Source organism: Tyto alba, unplaced genomic scaffold (assembly GCF_018691265.1).
Source record: "Tyto alba isolate M040663 unplaced genomic scaffold, T.alba_DEE_v4.0 Super-Scaffold_18, whole genome shotgun sequence".
Lineage (NCBI taxonomy): Eukaryota > Metazoa > Chordata > Aves > Strigiformes > Tytonidae > Tyto > Tyto alba.
The window spans coordinates 8859244-8874486 of record NW_024881280.1 but is presented as its reverse complement, the minus strand read 5'-3'; the positions used below and the strand labels follow the sequence as shown (position 1 = coordinate 8874486).

Genomic DNA, 15243 nt, shown 5'->3' with positions numbered 1-15243 from the left:
AATGCTTCTGAAGGCTACACTATGTGCCTCTTTCTATCAGGTCCTGATTTTCTTTCTGGTGATGGTTCAGGAATGTGCAAAAACAAAACAAAACAAACAAACAAACAAAAAACACAAAAAACCAAAACAGCAGCACAACTGCTGCTGGGGCAGCAACTATGGAAAGAGTTCTGCAACCTCCTTTCAGTAGACAGTCACTGGGGAGGAAATTCCTCCCAAAATATGCGTGATTGGGGCAGCCATGCTTGCAAAACAAGACATTCATTCTGGGCTTTCCTGAAGAATGACACCATTTCAGTCTTCTGGGAAGACTAAAATATGTATGTCAAAAAAGGAAAAATCAGCTATTTCCGCTGAAAATGCAGAAGATGGTTTGCACAACCAAAAGTTTTAGATTATGTCATTTTGGAGGGTTGTTGGTTGGTTGGGTTTTTTCTCTGTAAAGCGAGAGATCTAATTTCATTGTCAGGGAAATGCAGGTCCCTAAAGGGGAAGGTATGACAGCTGCCTGAGAGAAGGCAGCAATGTGTCTCTCTACAGATTTGAAAGCTTTTAAATTTACCAGTATAGGATTTTTTCCTAAACAGTTTTAACACCTCTCTCTTTATTTTGCTAGATATTTAGGTATGCTGGAGTTACTTTGTATTTCATCACACGTGTAAAACTCGGCATGTTTTCCCTTTTCCTTGTTAGGCATTTTAAAGGAGGATCTTAATGGCACTAATCTAAAAGGAGCATCCTGAGTGCAGACTCCCCTCTATCTGTGGGCAGAGGTCAATAGCAATCTGCCTCAAAATAAGTGCACCAAGTGTTTTTGTGCCTGGAGCCATGCAGAACTCACTTTTTCTTTCGTTCACATTCCCTCCACAATTGAGGATCTTATTCTATTCTAGTATTTTAATTTTCTTGTTCTCCACATCCTTTGTAAGCAAGGGACTTGATAAAATCCAGTAATCATTTCCTGCTCTGGAAATTATAAGCCTGTGCCACAAACCAACAGCCCTTTGCCTCAGTATCAGTGAAGCCCTTTAGTATCAGTCACTGTGTTTGAAATCACTGAAGTCTTTTAACACATATGTCAGATAGCATCCATAAGAACAGGTCTTTAGTGTTGGGACAGTTCAGTCAAGCCAAATAAGGATTTAAAAGCAAAGGGGATATGCTTCTCTAACTGTAAATAAAAGCACTGTGAAGTCAACTGCTTCTGGAGGCATACGAACCCAGGCTGGCCTCTCATCTGTCCCCTGGTAGTCTACAGTGGAGTGAGTCATCTGTGCGTTTTCTAGATTCTTCACCATTCGAGCGATCAGTTCCCCAATGTCGCTCCGAGGAGCTGATCCATAGGAAAAGCCTAGGTTATCCTGGTACAGAGAGTGGGAGAAAAGTATCATGCAGGGAGAGAAAACAGAAATGTTACAAGAAAGGTGAGTGGTAAAAGATAGCCTAGATAACTTCTCTCTCATCATGTCCATACTTATCTACAGTGGTTGATAGCACCAGTTTTTTTCCTGCCTTTCCTGCAAATTCAGACTCCGTAATGGTTATTGAAACTAATTTTTTTACATGTATTCACCATAAATGAAGGCAATCTAAGGCTATGTTGGCAGCCAAAGGGTTAATTTCCTACGTGTTTGCACACTTAGCATCTTTGACATGAAGATCTGTGTCTTAACAGTTGCAGCACCCCCATACTAACCTAATTTTACTGGGTGAGGCACTGAGCGTGGGGGGTGCTTCTTTTGCTGATTGCACCCCTTCTCTCCATTTCCATGTTCTGCTTCTGTTTGTTTCTCTTTTGGCACTTGCTATTTACCAATAGCTAGAGGGTGCTGTCTAGTTACTCCATCTCCTAGAAACGGATGCTTGCCATGTGGACTAAACCAAGCAGTTCCAAAAGGTGGCATATATTTGATTATAGATGGAGAGGTCCTTCTCTGCCATTTCTTACAGCTCATCTACAAAGTTTATATGAACTCACATCAATGGAACTGGCCATGAGGGATCCTCTGTCAATGGCATGTTTCATGATTTTATAGATATCTTTAGGAGCATCCTTGATCTCATAGAACTCTGTGACTCCTCCAGTGAAGTCCTCCATGGCTTCAGTGGTGTTGCCTCCTTTCAAAGCTTCATATGACCCATGGAGTCTTGGAAATAGAAAAGAAAAATATTTTCTTTTACACAGCTGAAGATACCTACCTATATATTTATATGTATCTTGTGTGTGTATCATAGAATGGTTTGTGTTGGAAGGGTCCTTGGATTTCATCTGGTCCCAACCCTACTGGACCCCTTCCCCCAGCCCAGGGGTCTCCCAGCCCCGTCCAACCTGGCCTTGAACCCTTCCAGGGAGGGGGCAGCCACAGCTGCTCTGGGCACCCTGGGCCAGTGCCTCACCACCCGCACAGGGAAGAATTTCTTCCTTATATCTAATCTAAATCTCCCCTCTCCCAGTTTAAAACCATTACCCCTCATCCTATCCCCACACCCCCTGATCCAGAGTCCCTCCCCACACCTTTCCTGCCCCCCCTTTAAGCCCTGGGAGGCCGCTCGAAGGTCTCCCCGGAGCCTTCTCTTCTCCAGGCTGACCCCCCCCAACTCTCTCAGCCCGGCCTCCCAGGGGAGCTGCTCCAGCCCCCCCAGCATCTCCGTGGCCTCCTCTGGCCCCGCTCGAGCAGCTCCGTGTCCTTCTGCTGTTGGGGGCCCCCGAGCTGGCCCCAGCACTGCAGGGGGGTCTCCCCAGAGTGGAGCAGAGGGGGAGAATCCCCTCCCTCAACCTGCTGGCCAAACTTCTCTTGATAGAGCCCAGAATATGGTTGGCTTTCTGAGCTGTGAGTGCACATTGCTGGCTCATAGTCAGTTCTAAAGTTCTACGTGTAAATATAGATATGTAAACCCACATACTAAGAAATCCCACAAACCATCTGTTTGGTAATCCGTAAGTTAAAAGTTTTAAAATGTGACCCCTGCACACACTAAAAAAAAAAAAAAAAAAAAAAAAAAAATTGAGAATCAAATGTAGACCTCTGGATGAGTAGCAAACCCCCCTAGAAAATATTCTTTACCCCATCCCCAATTCTGGGGCATGAGAACCTATGGGAAAAGGCTCTGGTATATTCAGAGCCTCTCTACATGCTCATTGTAAGTCCTGTATGCAGTGGTTTAACCACCTCCCCAGCTAAAGTCTTGGTGGGGAGCCTAGTGCGATCCGGTGGGTTGTTTTACTTTGCGTAGGCCTTTTCCAGGAGGGCACTCCAGAACTCGTTGCGCTGAGAGGACTTGGTAAAGACCAGCTGGTTGTTGTACGTGGGTAAGCAGTCATCGATGATGACGTCCACCCAGTCTCCGTAGCGCCAGAACTGAATAAAGGCAAACAGAAAAAAAAACCACTGGGTTGACTTGGTGCAGGGAAGGGGAGCCTGACTGAAAAGACAAGCTGACAGAGGAGAAATGTGGAAATTAACTGCTTTGTAACGTGGCAAAAAGTGATGGCTCTTGGGAAGGGGGCAGCCGTACTGGATTCCTCTGGGCAATGTGTGTGGGACAGTGAGAGGTCCCTTAGGAGATCCAAGGGAAATGTGGAAAGCAGTCAATCTCTTCTGAATAAGCAGTTCTTCAGTAACTTGTTTTTGACAGATCAGCTGCTTGTGAGCCTAAAAATAGAAGCTCTTGCCAACTGCCTGCCTGTTTCTGCTGCCTATAGCACTGAGCAGCAAGGCAGGACCAGGCACCTGCTGCTATCCCTTTTGAGCAGGACACAGCAATCTGCAAATGCTTCCTCGGTGGGTTAATGCTCCCTCGCTGCCTGTATGGGCTGGCCCTTCTGCGACTGCCCTGTTGGAAGAGTTTGGGGTGAGGCAATTCAATCCCTCCTCCTTCCCTGCTGTTGCTCATACTTCCAAAAGGTGGAGAAGGAAGAGGGTGCTGAGATCTTTCTTGGGTAAATAGTTACATCTGCTCACCACTAAATGAAGGGACTCACCTGGAAGTGAAAGATGCCAGCATAGTTTTGTATAAAGGACTGGTCATGAGGTATGACTCTACAGAGTAGTTTTTTATTCAGTGTCAGGCAAGCAATGGCAGCCAGGAACCAGCAGTCACCTGCAAACGAGCAGAAGTGGCGGACAAAATGAAGGGACAGAGCAACTAGAATCAAAGAGAAAGCCTGAGATACTGTAAAGTGACACTTTACAATAACTGTAAACCTGAGTAACTGTAAAGGTAATTCTCAGCAGAGCATGCCATTGCCTTTCAGGAAAGGGCTCTTCTCCATGTGTTCTGCAGTCCTTTAGCATTGTATTTACTTGTGCTCTGGAAATGCTCATTGGCATCATTCATGGCTAGGTACATGCCTGGTAAATAGATGATGTTCCCTGTAATTTAGAAAAAAACCTTAAAAAATGATGAGCACTGTTACCTGTGTTAAGCTTGCCCTGTCCCCTGTGAATGCCTATCTGACTTGCCACATTAGTTCTCCTTCCAAGCTTAGGACAGTGACCAGCTGAGATAACTCTCTTGCAGGTGGAGTTCTGTACAGCTGAGGTTCAGTCTCTCTTTGCCATTTTCTGCTCTCATGATAATCCACTGTCCTGGTCACCGTTCTGTGTGGCCTCCTTCCTGCTTCATTGCTCTGAGGCATTTTCCTCTTTTTGAATGTGTGCCCGCACTGTTGTAAACACTGTCCCCTTCAGTGCTTTTCAGTTCCTCCTTCAGACTCTTGCACAACTTTGCCGCCTCTGTGGGAGCTCTGGGAAGGTGACTTTCTTCCATAGTACATCTTTGTGCAGCAAAGGATGTCTCAACCCTTAACTGAAACCTCCCAGCTGCTACTGTAAGAGAGGTTATCAGGTAACCTTGCCTGAACAGTGTGAATTAGTGAGGTGAGAGAATTATACAAGGTAGTGAAATCTAAACCTGGTTGCAGGGAGTTGTAAAAGAAATTAACGAAACAGTGTATATATTTTGGAAGGCCAACTCTATACATACAGCAGTACATTCTAAGTTACCTATTTCCCCTTAGGAAGGATGTGGGGTCTACTGTGACCAGGAGTTTTCTAAACTATCCAATGTTCAGCAGAGGTCAAGAAGGTAAACAATGCCATGAGTAGTTAGGGAAGGAATAGTAGGCAAAAGAGAGAACATATTGTGCATGTAAATTCACTTGTGTCCACACCTTGGGAACTGTGAAGTCCTGGTCACCTCAAAAAGAATGGCAGTTTTAAATAAATTAAATAATAAAAAAAAAAAGTACTGGGAAGTCACAAGCACAGAACAACACTTAAATGAAAAGATTAATACACATTAGGATGTACACAGGAGAAGTTCTAAAACCATGAAAGACATGGAAGAACTGAGTGAGGAATGACTTTACAAAGCAGTGCAGGCGAGTGCTGCGTGGATGACTTGCAGAGGCATCACTTGTATCTAAGTAGTGGCTCTCTATATCAAAGTATCTTTGAGCATCTGATTTTAAGGTCTTCAATATAGGAGTTGTCCTTGAGTACAAGGCACACCTAGCTGGAGACCTTCAGAAGCTCCTGTATGGAAATAATAGGACTAAATACCTGGAAAAATAGAACAGCAGCTAGTTAGATTTTTCTCTCAGTCAATTAACTGCTCTTTATCTCTTCTTCTTGTCTTTATTAGTTTTGTCCCTCCTCAAAGCCCAAAAGACAGGCCAAATGGTGTTTTGTAACACATTCATGATATTAGTTCATAAAAAGCAAAACACCCTGCAAAACCTCTTTCACTTAAAGTTCTTCCCCAGATTGCTACCAGGCAGATATCAATTATTTGCTATAGAGAGAAGGAATCGGTAGATATGTAGTAGTAAACCGAGAGAGAGGATTTCAAAGATCACCTTGGAAGCAAGAGAAAATTAAGTGAGAGCTAAACTATGATGCAGATTTCAAAAAGTGCAGAGATGAAGTAAGAATTTCATACCCAATTCTCCTTGGCAGATATCTGTTCTGTTGGCTCCACCGATAATAAACCGTGGATTCTCACAGATTTCCTACAAAATATAAACAGATGGATGAGCAGGAGAAGCATGTATTATGATTTCTATTTGCCAGAGAAATAAAGACTGTTTTAGGACAATGTTTTCCTGTACGATAGTTTGTGGGTATCAAAATCTCTTGCAGAGTGTTTAGCTGCAGAATTTCACTATGAAAATATTTTGGAATCTGAATGTTCCAGACTTCAGCCAGAGATTTCTCCATGTATCTACAGGGTCTAATGGCCAGCCTGAAGGACTCTCTCTGTAGAGGGTGAAAACAACATTAAAATGAGAAGAACAGGGAAAAATATTTTTCTACACAGTAATGAAACCCAACCAACCAAAAATAAAAACCAAACAACAAACCCACCAAAACACTGGAGGAGACAGGAGAGAGGGTAGGTTGAAAGAGCATCAGGGGACCAAATTAAATTCTTTAAGAATTACTGCAGGTTTAAGGTGTCCAATTTGAAGTAACTGATACACTGGGGCATTAATAGGGTTGAAGAATGCATTTCATCAAGAATGAGCCCCAGTAATACTCCTCCTTAAAATTTGCCCAGGATCAGATGTTTAATTCTCAGGAGTAATCAGTTGCTGCTTAAGAGTTTTTATTCTTTTCCTCATGTTGCAGTATTTAATTGCCAATGGTGCATTTAGAAATATATACAGATATCATCCATCTCTGAGGGCAGAAAGGTCTTTTGTCCAGCACTCAGGACAATATATTTGGTTTGTTAGTATTTATACTAATACAGAGTGGGCACAAGATGCTGTACAGGCATAAATAATTAAGGAATTGCTGTAGGGAGGGAAGGACTATGTAGGAACTACCAGCAAATGAGGTGAGACTTCTGCAGGGTCACACAGAATCTTTTCTATATGGGAGAAAGAACTGTGGGGTATAGGAAAGCCAAGGGAAGAAATAGGTACAACCTGTCCTACAGAGAAAAAAAAAAAGAGTCCGTGCTTTATCACATCTGTCATACTCATTGCTACGGGGAAGAAAATGAAGACACTTAACTTCTGGACCTATCTCTTGTGAGGGTAAGGAAAGAAAGATATTGCAACCTGAGGACCACTTCCCTGCAGAGCTGAAAGTGGGGAAGAGGACAAAGTACAGTCCAAGAACCCAATCTGATGGAAGATGGCAGGGCTGGAGGGGGAAGGAGAAAGGAGAAACAAATGACAACTGCTTGTGTGTCAGTACAGGCAGCTGGTGCTACCTCTGCTCTAAAGCTTCTTTCCCGTGTCATCAGGGTAGCCCTGAATTTTCCCAGACTCATGTTTCAGGCCTAGTAGTTTCACTTGGCTTCAGCCCACTCTTTTGCTCCTTCACAGTAATCAGCAGAGTTGCTTTGATGTAAATATTTGGATTAGTCATATAGCTAGACAGAAACCAGCTCCCTGCTCCCCCCAGCAGTCTCCTTATTCTCCTCGGGGGAGGGAATGGCAGGATTGTCCTGTTATTTTGGGCCTCAGTCAGCTGTCCCAGGGTCCGGTTCTGACAAGGCAGGTGTTTGAGATGCCTTCATGCTTTTCACTGCCCACTTGCTTTGTTAAAAATACTCTTCACATTGCTGTGGTGCTTTCCTGGAAATTAACTGTGGGTTGTCAGGTTTTTGGATTTTATTTTTTCAACCTCTATTACTGTATTTTAGCTCGATTCTGCTCCTGTTGAAGTAACAAGCTCTGAAATCCAGCATGCTGTGTTCTAGATGAAGGTAGTTAGATGGCACCGAAGTGCTTCCAGCTATTTAATATACAGTGATGATTATTCCTTGGAGCAATTTATTGCATCTTGAGCTCATGTGGTTTGGAGGATGGTTGATAAAGAAATGCAAAGGAAGGAATCGTACAGCTGTCGTATGGACAGATTTAGCTATGACAAAAATGTTTTTCTTGCATTTCTTTATGGTGGCCAGGTGCGTTTATTATACTGTGGATATGCTTTTACTTTAGTTCATCTCCAGCTGTGCTAGTTGTGCTGACTACTGCTGAGGTTACAGGGAAAGGTTTCAAGGTCTTCCAAGGCTGCTGAAAATTACTCAGTCAGCAGAGCAAGATGACCTGGTGTTCAAGATGCAGGTGGCAGGTCTGTCTTTCCAGTCTTTCTGGCTGAGCAGGGGAATGCTCTTCAACTCTTAGGTCAAGTTATCGCTGAGAATCCCAACAGGCTGCACTTCATTGATGCAATGATTCATCTAGAAAGAGTCTCCTCTGATCTGAGTGCCTCAGACTGTCTTGGTATATGCTATGCAAAGGAGCTTTGTGTTCGCTGGGTTGATTCAGTTCAACTCTGTAATGAAATTACAGTCCGAAGTTACAGCAGGGGAGACAGAGAATCCTAGGGAAAACCCATTAATAGTGTATGCTGCTTTCGGGGCAGAAGGTACTTATGAGTCAGATGGAAAGGAGCACTGGAAAATGCAAAGGCAGCATGCAACTAAAAATGGCATTTGACCTTTGTTGTATTTTCATTAGCTTTTATTCTGTGTCAGGAAAAATCCTCCAGTAAGTTTATACTGTTGCAGAAAAAGGCATTAAATCCTTTAAAAACTGCTATTAATAAATTATGGCATTCTAAGGAAATTCCCTAAACTGATCCTATCAAGTAAAGGAAACATCTTTTCTGGCATGCCTAAGACAATTTGTAGCCTCATGCTTCTCCCTTGGCCTCTCACAGTCTAGACCATGACGGTGCTGCTGACTTCAAGGCAGAGCTCGACCTTGTCAGACACTCAGCTGGTTTTAGTGTTTCAGAGTTGGATTACCCTCATCTGAAAGTCCTGCCTTGGTGGCGCTAAACAGCATCTTTGATTTGTGGTACTGCTTGCAGAGGCACACATTTTGTAATTACTAAATTCAAACAGCTTCACACCTGTGCAGCAGATGGTCTGACTGATGCATTTCTGATGCATTAAGTCTGCTGAATTAATTTTATTTGTATCTGTGATGAAAAGAAAGCTCCTCCTGCTGGTTTTCTTGGCTAGAGAGGATCACCAGAGGGAACTCATTGAAACTGGTGGTTAATTCTGTGACCTCCTGGCTGTGAGCAAGGAGAATGACAATGGTGCATTTGAAAGCAGTGTCATGACAGAGCCTTCCTGTTAACGTCCTAGTGTCACGAGATCCAAACAGGACTGCAGCAGGACCTCTCAATACTCTGCATTATGATATGACTTTTTCTCAACTCTGAGATTGGCGACCTCATCCCTGCTCTCTGCTGAGAGAAGCTCCTGCAGGCGGCATAGGTGTGGGAGGGTCAGGCTGTTCAGAAATCTCAGCACAGCCGCTCACTAAGCTGGATATAACCTGATGCAGGTGAGAACGGCTCCTTGGGCTTCTCTTATCTTCCAGGGGTGAGGGAATGATTTAGTATTATGCATTAACTGAGGGGGATTTTATTTCCCCTCTGCATACCTAAACCATGCCCATGCATACTCTAAACAGAAACACTGGATGGATCCTGCAGTCTTTACTCAGGGAAATGTGCAAGGCTGTCACTTGGCTTTTGACCAAATTGAGTACCAGGAGGGCTGCTCTGCACATTCATGTCATGGCACGTCAGTCACTAGCTGGGTAGAATTACAGGGGCCTTCTTGCCACCCCCCATGCCAAGGCTCACAGCTGCCCTGTGGGGCAGCCATACTTCTGTTGGTAAGGCACAAGACCAGTCCTCGTGCCCTCGCAACAGCAGAGGCCAGTCATTTTGGGTGGTGGTGGAAGAGAACCTGACCTCTGGGTAGCACTGACTGCAAAGCAGAGAGCTTGTAGGGCCAGATGCACGAGAGCAAGAGGTACATCTGGGGCTGGGATGATCACTCACTGTCTGAGTAATGAATCGCAGGAAAAGGTCCAGTCACAGCACGGCCACTGCTGGAGAAGCAGAGAGAGCCCAGGTCCCAGCAGCTGGAGTTGCCCAGACCAGGCTCAGCAGATGCCTCAGCTCAGAGCCAGGGACAGGGGAAGTGTCATCCATGTGTCTGGCTTGCTGTGGGGGCCTCGTAAATCCCAGGTGCAAAAGCAGATTCGTAGCCTTTCCATACGTCAGCACAGTATGCTAAGAGCTACAGCAAAGAAGCACCGTTCAGGTGAGGAACGGCACCATCATCAGTGCTTGGTTATAGCGTTGGTAACCAGCAAACACATGCCTTTTAGATTAATTTTGTGATTCCTCAAAGAATACTTGGAGCTTCTGGAAAAACTTGCACTCAGCAATCCCATGTGGATTCATGTCATCGCAGATAATGCTCGTTTAAGGCCAGCATTAATCTTTCATGTATTTTATATTTTCATACATTAATTTCATGCAGCGCATGGGGAGCTTGGGAACAAATTGATTAGGTGGCATGACTAAGGTGACTCAGAAAGCCAGAGGCAGTCAGGAACAGGTTGCCTATTTCCCAGCTGTCTGTTTTAAATGAGACCTTAGAGTACATTGATCACTTGTTTATTTGCTATTTCCAGGGGTATGTGGCATATACAATATGCTCTAGAAATTAGGGAAAGGAGCTTGAGTGCAGTCCATGGTAAGATATCTGTCTAGTGTTTTATTTTCTTTTAGAATATATTATCAAGTCTGATTCCATTCAAGTTTAACCTGAACTTCAAAGTGATTAAAAGTTACGACTTTATAAGACTGTATTTTATAAGCTAGTTGCTTTCTTCGCCAAAAAAAAAAAAAATCCATTGCAATTTAGTAAGAACAGAAGTTGTTTGTATCTTCACAGATTATTATAGAAATATGGCCTATGCAGTTGAATCTTCACATTTGGTGCTTCAACAATTGCTCTGATCTCTTAGCAAAATACTCTAGCCCAGTATTACTACTTCAAATACATTTGACTTTATGATGCTCTGTTAACACGTCTGTTGTGGCTATTCATGTATCTAAAATTATCAGACAAGTTCTCCTACAAGTTTCAAAGTTGAGTGAAGCAAAGTCCTGGGTCAACCTATTAACATCAATAGATATGGGTCTTTTGCATCAGCGCCCAAGAGAAGTCTCACTTTGGAGTTGTGGTATGGATAACAAAGTAGGGGACAGATCATAGAAGGCGGCGGTGTTATATGTGAGTGTCTCCTCTTTGGGGACATGCTGGGTACAGCATTGTCCTGAATTACATGGTTTGTTTTAAAACAAACATTTGCAACAGAAGGCACAGGCATCTCTGCAAATGGGGCCCAGTGTGTCCCCGTCAGGACAGCTATCTCTATCGGGCTCAGGACCAACTGGATCCAGAGTGCTGGCACTCATCCACTGTACTGCTATCGCACTCTCCTCTCTGTCAAAGTAGGGTGAATCCCATCACTTTAAGATGATTGACTTGTGGCAGTATTTAACTCATCCACACACATTTCCAGGGGCTGATGCAGCCGTGGTGATGATGAAGGAATGTCAGAGCATGTATGCCCAAGGCATGGCAGATGGGAGACTCATGTTGCTTATGTGGTTGTTGTGACAGCAGCACGTGGCCTTCCTCTGTGCCTCTAACAGCCACACGTGAGAGCTCCTGCTCTTTTGCTATTTAATTACATTCATGTGGTTAATTTTATTTATCACCACTGGCTTTGCCATTGAAGCAGTTTTGGTGGCGGCCAAAAACTGCCAGAGAGAGCGAGCTGGGGAAACTCCTCAGAACCACATCCTCGCTGCCAGACAGGGAGCGGCAGGGGCCAAGGCAGTGTTCGGGGGGTGCTCTGCTGGAGGCGAGCTGCTGCCCAGCAGGAATGACAGGGGAAGGGGGTAATTCTTCCTGTGGTAGGGTGGGGAATCAACTGGGAATTGAGGAATTAGGCCTCTGACTGTGGAAGAGACTCAGGTTGGGAAAGAAGAGGAAAGGTGGCTGGGGAATGCCCACAAGATAGGAAAAAGAAATGGGGTTATTAGGCAGGAGTGGTTGCTCATGACGATTACAACACCCACATTCATGGTAAGGGGATAATATGATAAACAACCTTTGTAAGTTGGCTAAGCGATGTTGGGAACAAACTGAATAAAAGCATGGTTCAGACCCTATAGCCTGTCTTTATTTTCACAGATTAGGAAAACAGCAGACTACTAAAGTAAAGTTGTAAGTGAAATAAGGTAGTTTTAAAAATTAAGCTTCAGCAAACCAAATAACTTGCTGCAGAATGAGAATTTTTCTTTGGTGGTTTCAGACAAGAAAATCCCTAGCAAATCATGCAAGAAGAAAATTAAATTCCTTATTTATTTTTCTACATATTTCATTCCAGCTCTTTTTTTGTTTTGTTTTGGTTTGTTGTATTTTAGTCATTATATCCGCACTTTCTGAGCTTCCACAGCCCTAGCTAGTTATCTTCCAGGAGAACTCAAAGGAAATATATTTCCAGTTTATTCCCCCCACCTCCCCCAACACATGCTTTCTGCAGATACGTAAATTCAGGGTGAATACTTCAATTTACCAAAAGTAAAAGGCACTCAGCAAACATGTTACTTACACGTGGTCTTTTCCATTCGAACTTGATGGGGATTCTCTGGCTATAGAAGAGAGAGGACTCATTTGGTGGGAAATCAGGATCTTCATAGAGAATGTTTTTCTCCAGGCACTTCTTGTGGAGCTCTTCGTAGGTCTTCTCCTTTACTCTGATAATGGGCTGGTTGCGACTTATAATGGCAGAATAAATCCCCCCTGTGCCCCCACCCGTACCTTCGGTTGTAGTGCCAATAGTAGCGCTCGGAGCTGACCCAGCAGCTGTCTGCTGAGCCACTGCTGCATTTATGGCGGTCGGCATGGGAATCAGGCTTAAAGCAAATGTTGAAAGAAGGCAAAATCTTGCAAACTGGCAGGAAATTCGAGAGAAGAGGAAGTTGCTGTGTTAAACCGCTTTTTCTATCCGTTGAAAGTCTCCTAGTCAAATTTGCAAGCAACAAAATTCCATGTGGTTGAGCGTGTTGTGCATTCTCTCAAAGGGCCGTATTTTGTTGTAAGAAATCAGAATTTATTCCTTGAAGTGGAACAAGATGATCTGTTGGCTAACTCCCGTGCCTGAGTTGTAGTATCTACAGCATGCGTGTGTGCCTGCCTTGTGCATATAAGCACCCAGAAGGGACAAGCTTTAACCCGTGAAATCTAAAAATAACTACAGGGAAAGAGTGAGAAAGTGAGAGGGAGGGGGTTAGTGAGACGGTGTCAGTCTTCTGCGCAGCTTGTGCCAAGGCCAGGTCACTGTCCCAGCCTCCTGGGACAGGCTCTGTGCGTAGGCTGGCTCCTGGTGCAAGCAGCTCATCTTTTCCTGAAGTAGAGAGAACAGTGAAACTGGAAGCTAAATTCCTGCTCGTTTGGGAACTTCCTTATGAAGTGCTGTCAGCCATTACACTAGTCTTGACACTCCCAAAAGAACTCTTGCACTCGACTTGTTTCTACCTTTTGTTGCGGAAAAGATAAATAGAGAAGATTATCTGAAGATATGCTCCCAATAGTGAAAAAGGTAATTACTCCGCGTTGCTGAGGTCAGGACAATACCTGCCAGCTGGGCTTGGCTCCTCTGGAGAGCAGCTCGCCAGCACTAAAATTCACCTGGTGATAGCTACCTCCTGTGTAAAGGCACCTTTTCATAGAGGGACAAAAAAGTTTTATAAAGGGCTCAGTGTGGAAGCTGGGCTATTCTGGGTGTGTTAAGATACACTGATGTTAGAGGAGACATCTGACTGCACATTTATTTTATCACACAACAGGGGGGTAAGGGACAAATTCACGGTTTCCATGAAATAAAATCTGAACGTGTTACTCTTCTTTATAACCCCGTTCTTTAAAAGGTGACACTGTTTGTGCCAAGATAAGCCTCCTAACTCCTTGATTTTTCTTTGATTGGGAAGTCTTAAATCACACAATGACATCAGTGTTATTTTTGCCTAATGACAGTAGTCTCTGGACTCTGGCTCATGTACACATTGCTGACCTTCTGCCCTAGTACTATGGTGTTCTCCAAAGTACGGATTCTTTTTTCTTTCTCAGCTGTTTGCTTGGTTTACACATTTCAAACGAACAGTACAATGGACAATCTCTACAGCTCATTAAAAAAATTCCACTAGGAGATCTTTTAAAGAAGGTAATATAGTTGGCAAGCTTGACTAACCTCTAGGAGTATTAATCCTCAGTCTTCTAATGGTGGCCTAAATCCTTTTCTTTTTATCACGAATACAGGCCTTCTGGAATCAACAGGGTAATTGGAAAGGACAGATTCAAGTGTTCATGGAAGCAGGAATGCAGTTGCTTCAGGGTGGGTTGGCCAGATGCAGAATTGATGACTTCCTCATTACATTTAGATGCAAGGATTGCAGGTCTCATATTTGACATTGCTTTGCAGGACAGCTTGGCAGAGCCATGTGTCACTCTTTCCAGGGTATTTCAAGAGCAATGCAAGTAGTGAGATGCACGGCCTCTTGCTGCACAGCTTCAGCAAAAGTGCTTGTTTTGGAGGCTGTTCGTATGTTCCTTCTTTCATATTCTCCCTTATTGCCCAATTCAAAAATTCATCTATTGCATCTCGTACACAGAGCTCTGTTTTGGGAAGAATGTCAGTAGTACAGATGTGATATTTGACAAACTCTTGTTGGCTGCTGGGGAGCATCAAGTGGTGAAGCATTAGCAGTGTTTTTCACTTTTTTATTTTTTTCCTTGGGATGGTCAGCAAGTGGCAGGCTACAACCTACTGCTACAGCTAAACAGTTCAGCTAGTGCCTGCGTAGGGAATGGCAGGTAGACATGCACTTCTCATTATTTATAACCCCATGTTGCTGTTTATGGATGTTCAGGGGTATTTTGTTGTTATACCTGTTCAAAAAACTGCTTCTCCTTTTCTTATTTTTTACTGGACGGAGCGTTTTGTTACGTTATGTGAGAAACAGCAGTTGCTAGTAAAAGACAAATGGTGTCTTTTTAAAGAAACATAACTGACCATAGAGAAGAATGGATGTGCTGTCTGCCACAAACAGCAAAATAAACCCATCGTCAGTTGGGAATTAAAACACCTTTTGTGATGGAATTTCTTGCAAGCAGAAATGTCCCACTAGCCGATCTGTTCAGACAGAGCAAAAGTGAACTACATGGATGATAATATTTCTATTTAATTTTTATGAAGTTTTATCTCCAGTTGTTTTCACTGATTGAATTACTCTACTGAAATTCATAGAAGTTAGATACTTCATACCACTGACAATTTGATCCATGGGTACTTACTATAGTGCAGATAACATACTAAGCACCAGAGTAGAACAG

At 43.6% G+C, this 15243-nt stretch overlaps 1 protein-coding gene across 4 annotated transcripts in view; it reads right to left on the bottom strand.

Annotated features, from left to right (window-relative positions):
• CAPN3 (calpain 3) overlaps positions 1 to 13555 on the bottom strand; it is a 30767-nt gene extending 17212 nt beyond the window's left edge. For 2 of the 4 annotated variants that reach the window (XM_032990027.2, XM_032990028.2), the window contains exons 1-6: positions 12464 to 13555; positions 5944 to 6013; positions 3983 to 4101; positions 3226 to 3359; positions 1979 to 2147; positions 1221 to 1361 (exon numbers count right to left, since the gene is read on the bottom strand). In XM_032990027.2, the coding sequence (XP_032845918.2) occupies positions 1221 to 1361; positions 1979 to 2147; positions 3226 to 3359; positions 3983 to 4101; positions 5944 to 6013; positions 12464 to 12757 (927 nt within the window). In that variant the 5' untranslated portion in view covers positions 12758 to 13555. Of the gene's footprint in view, positions 1 to 1220; positions 1362 to 1978; positions 2148 to 3225; positions 3360 to 3982; positions 4102 to 4205; positions 4361 to 5943; positions 6014 to 7224; positions 7569 to 12463 lie in introns of those variants that run through there. The other 2 variants (XM_032990029.2, XM_032990030.2) reach the window with 2 other exon arrangements.
• Between the last annotated feature and the right edge of the window lie 1688 nt (positions 13556 to 15243).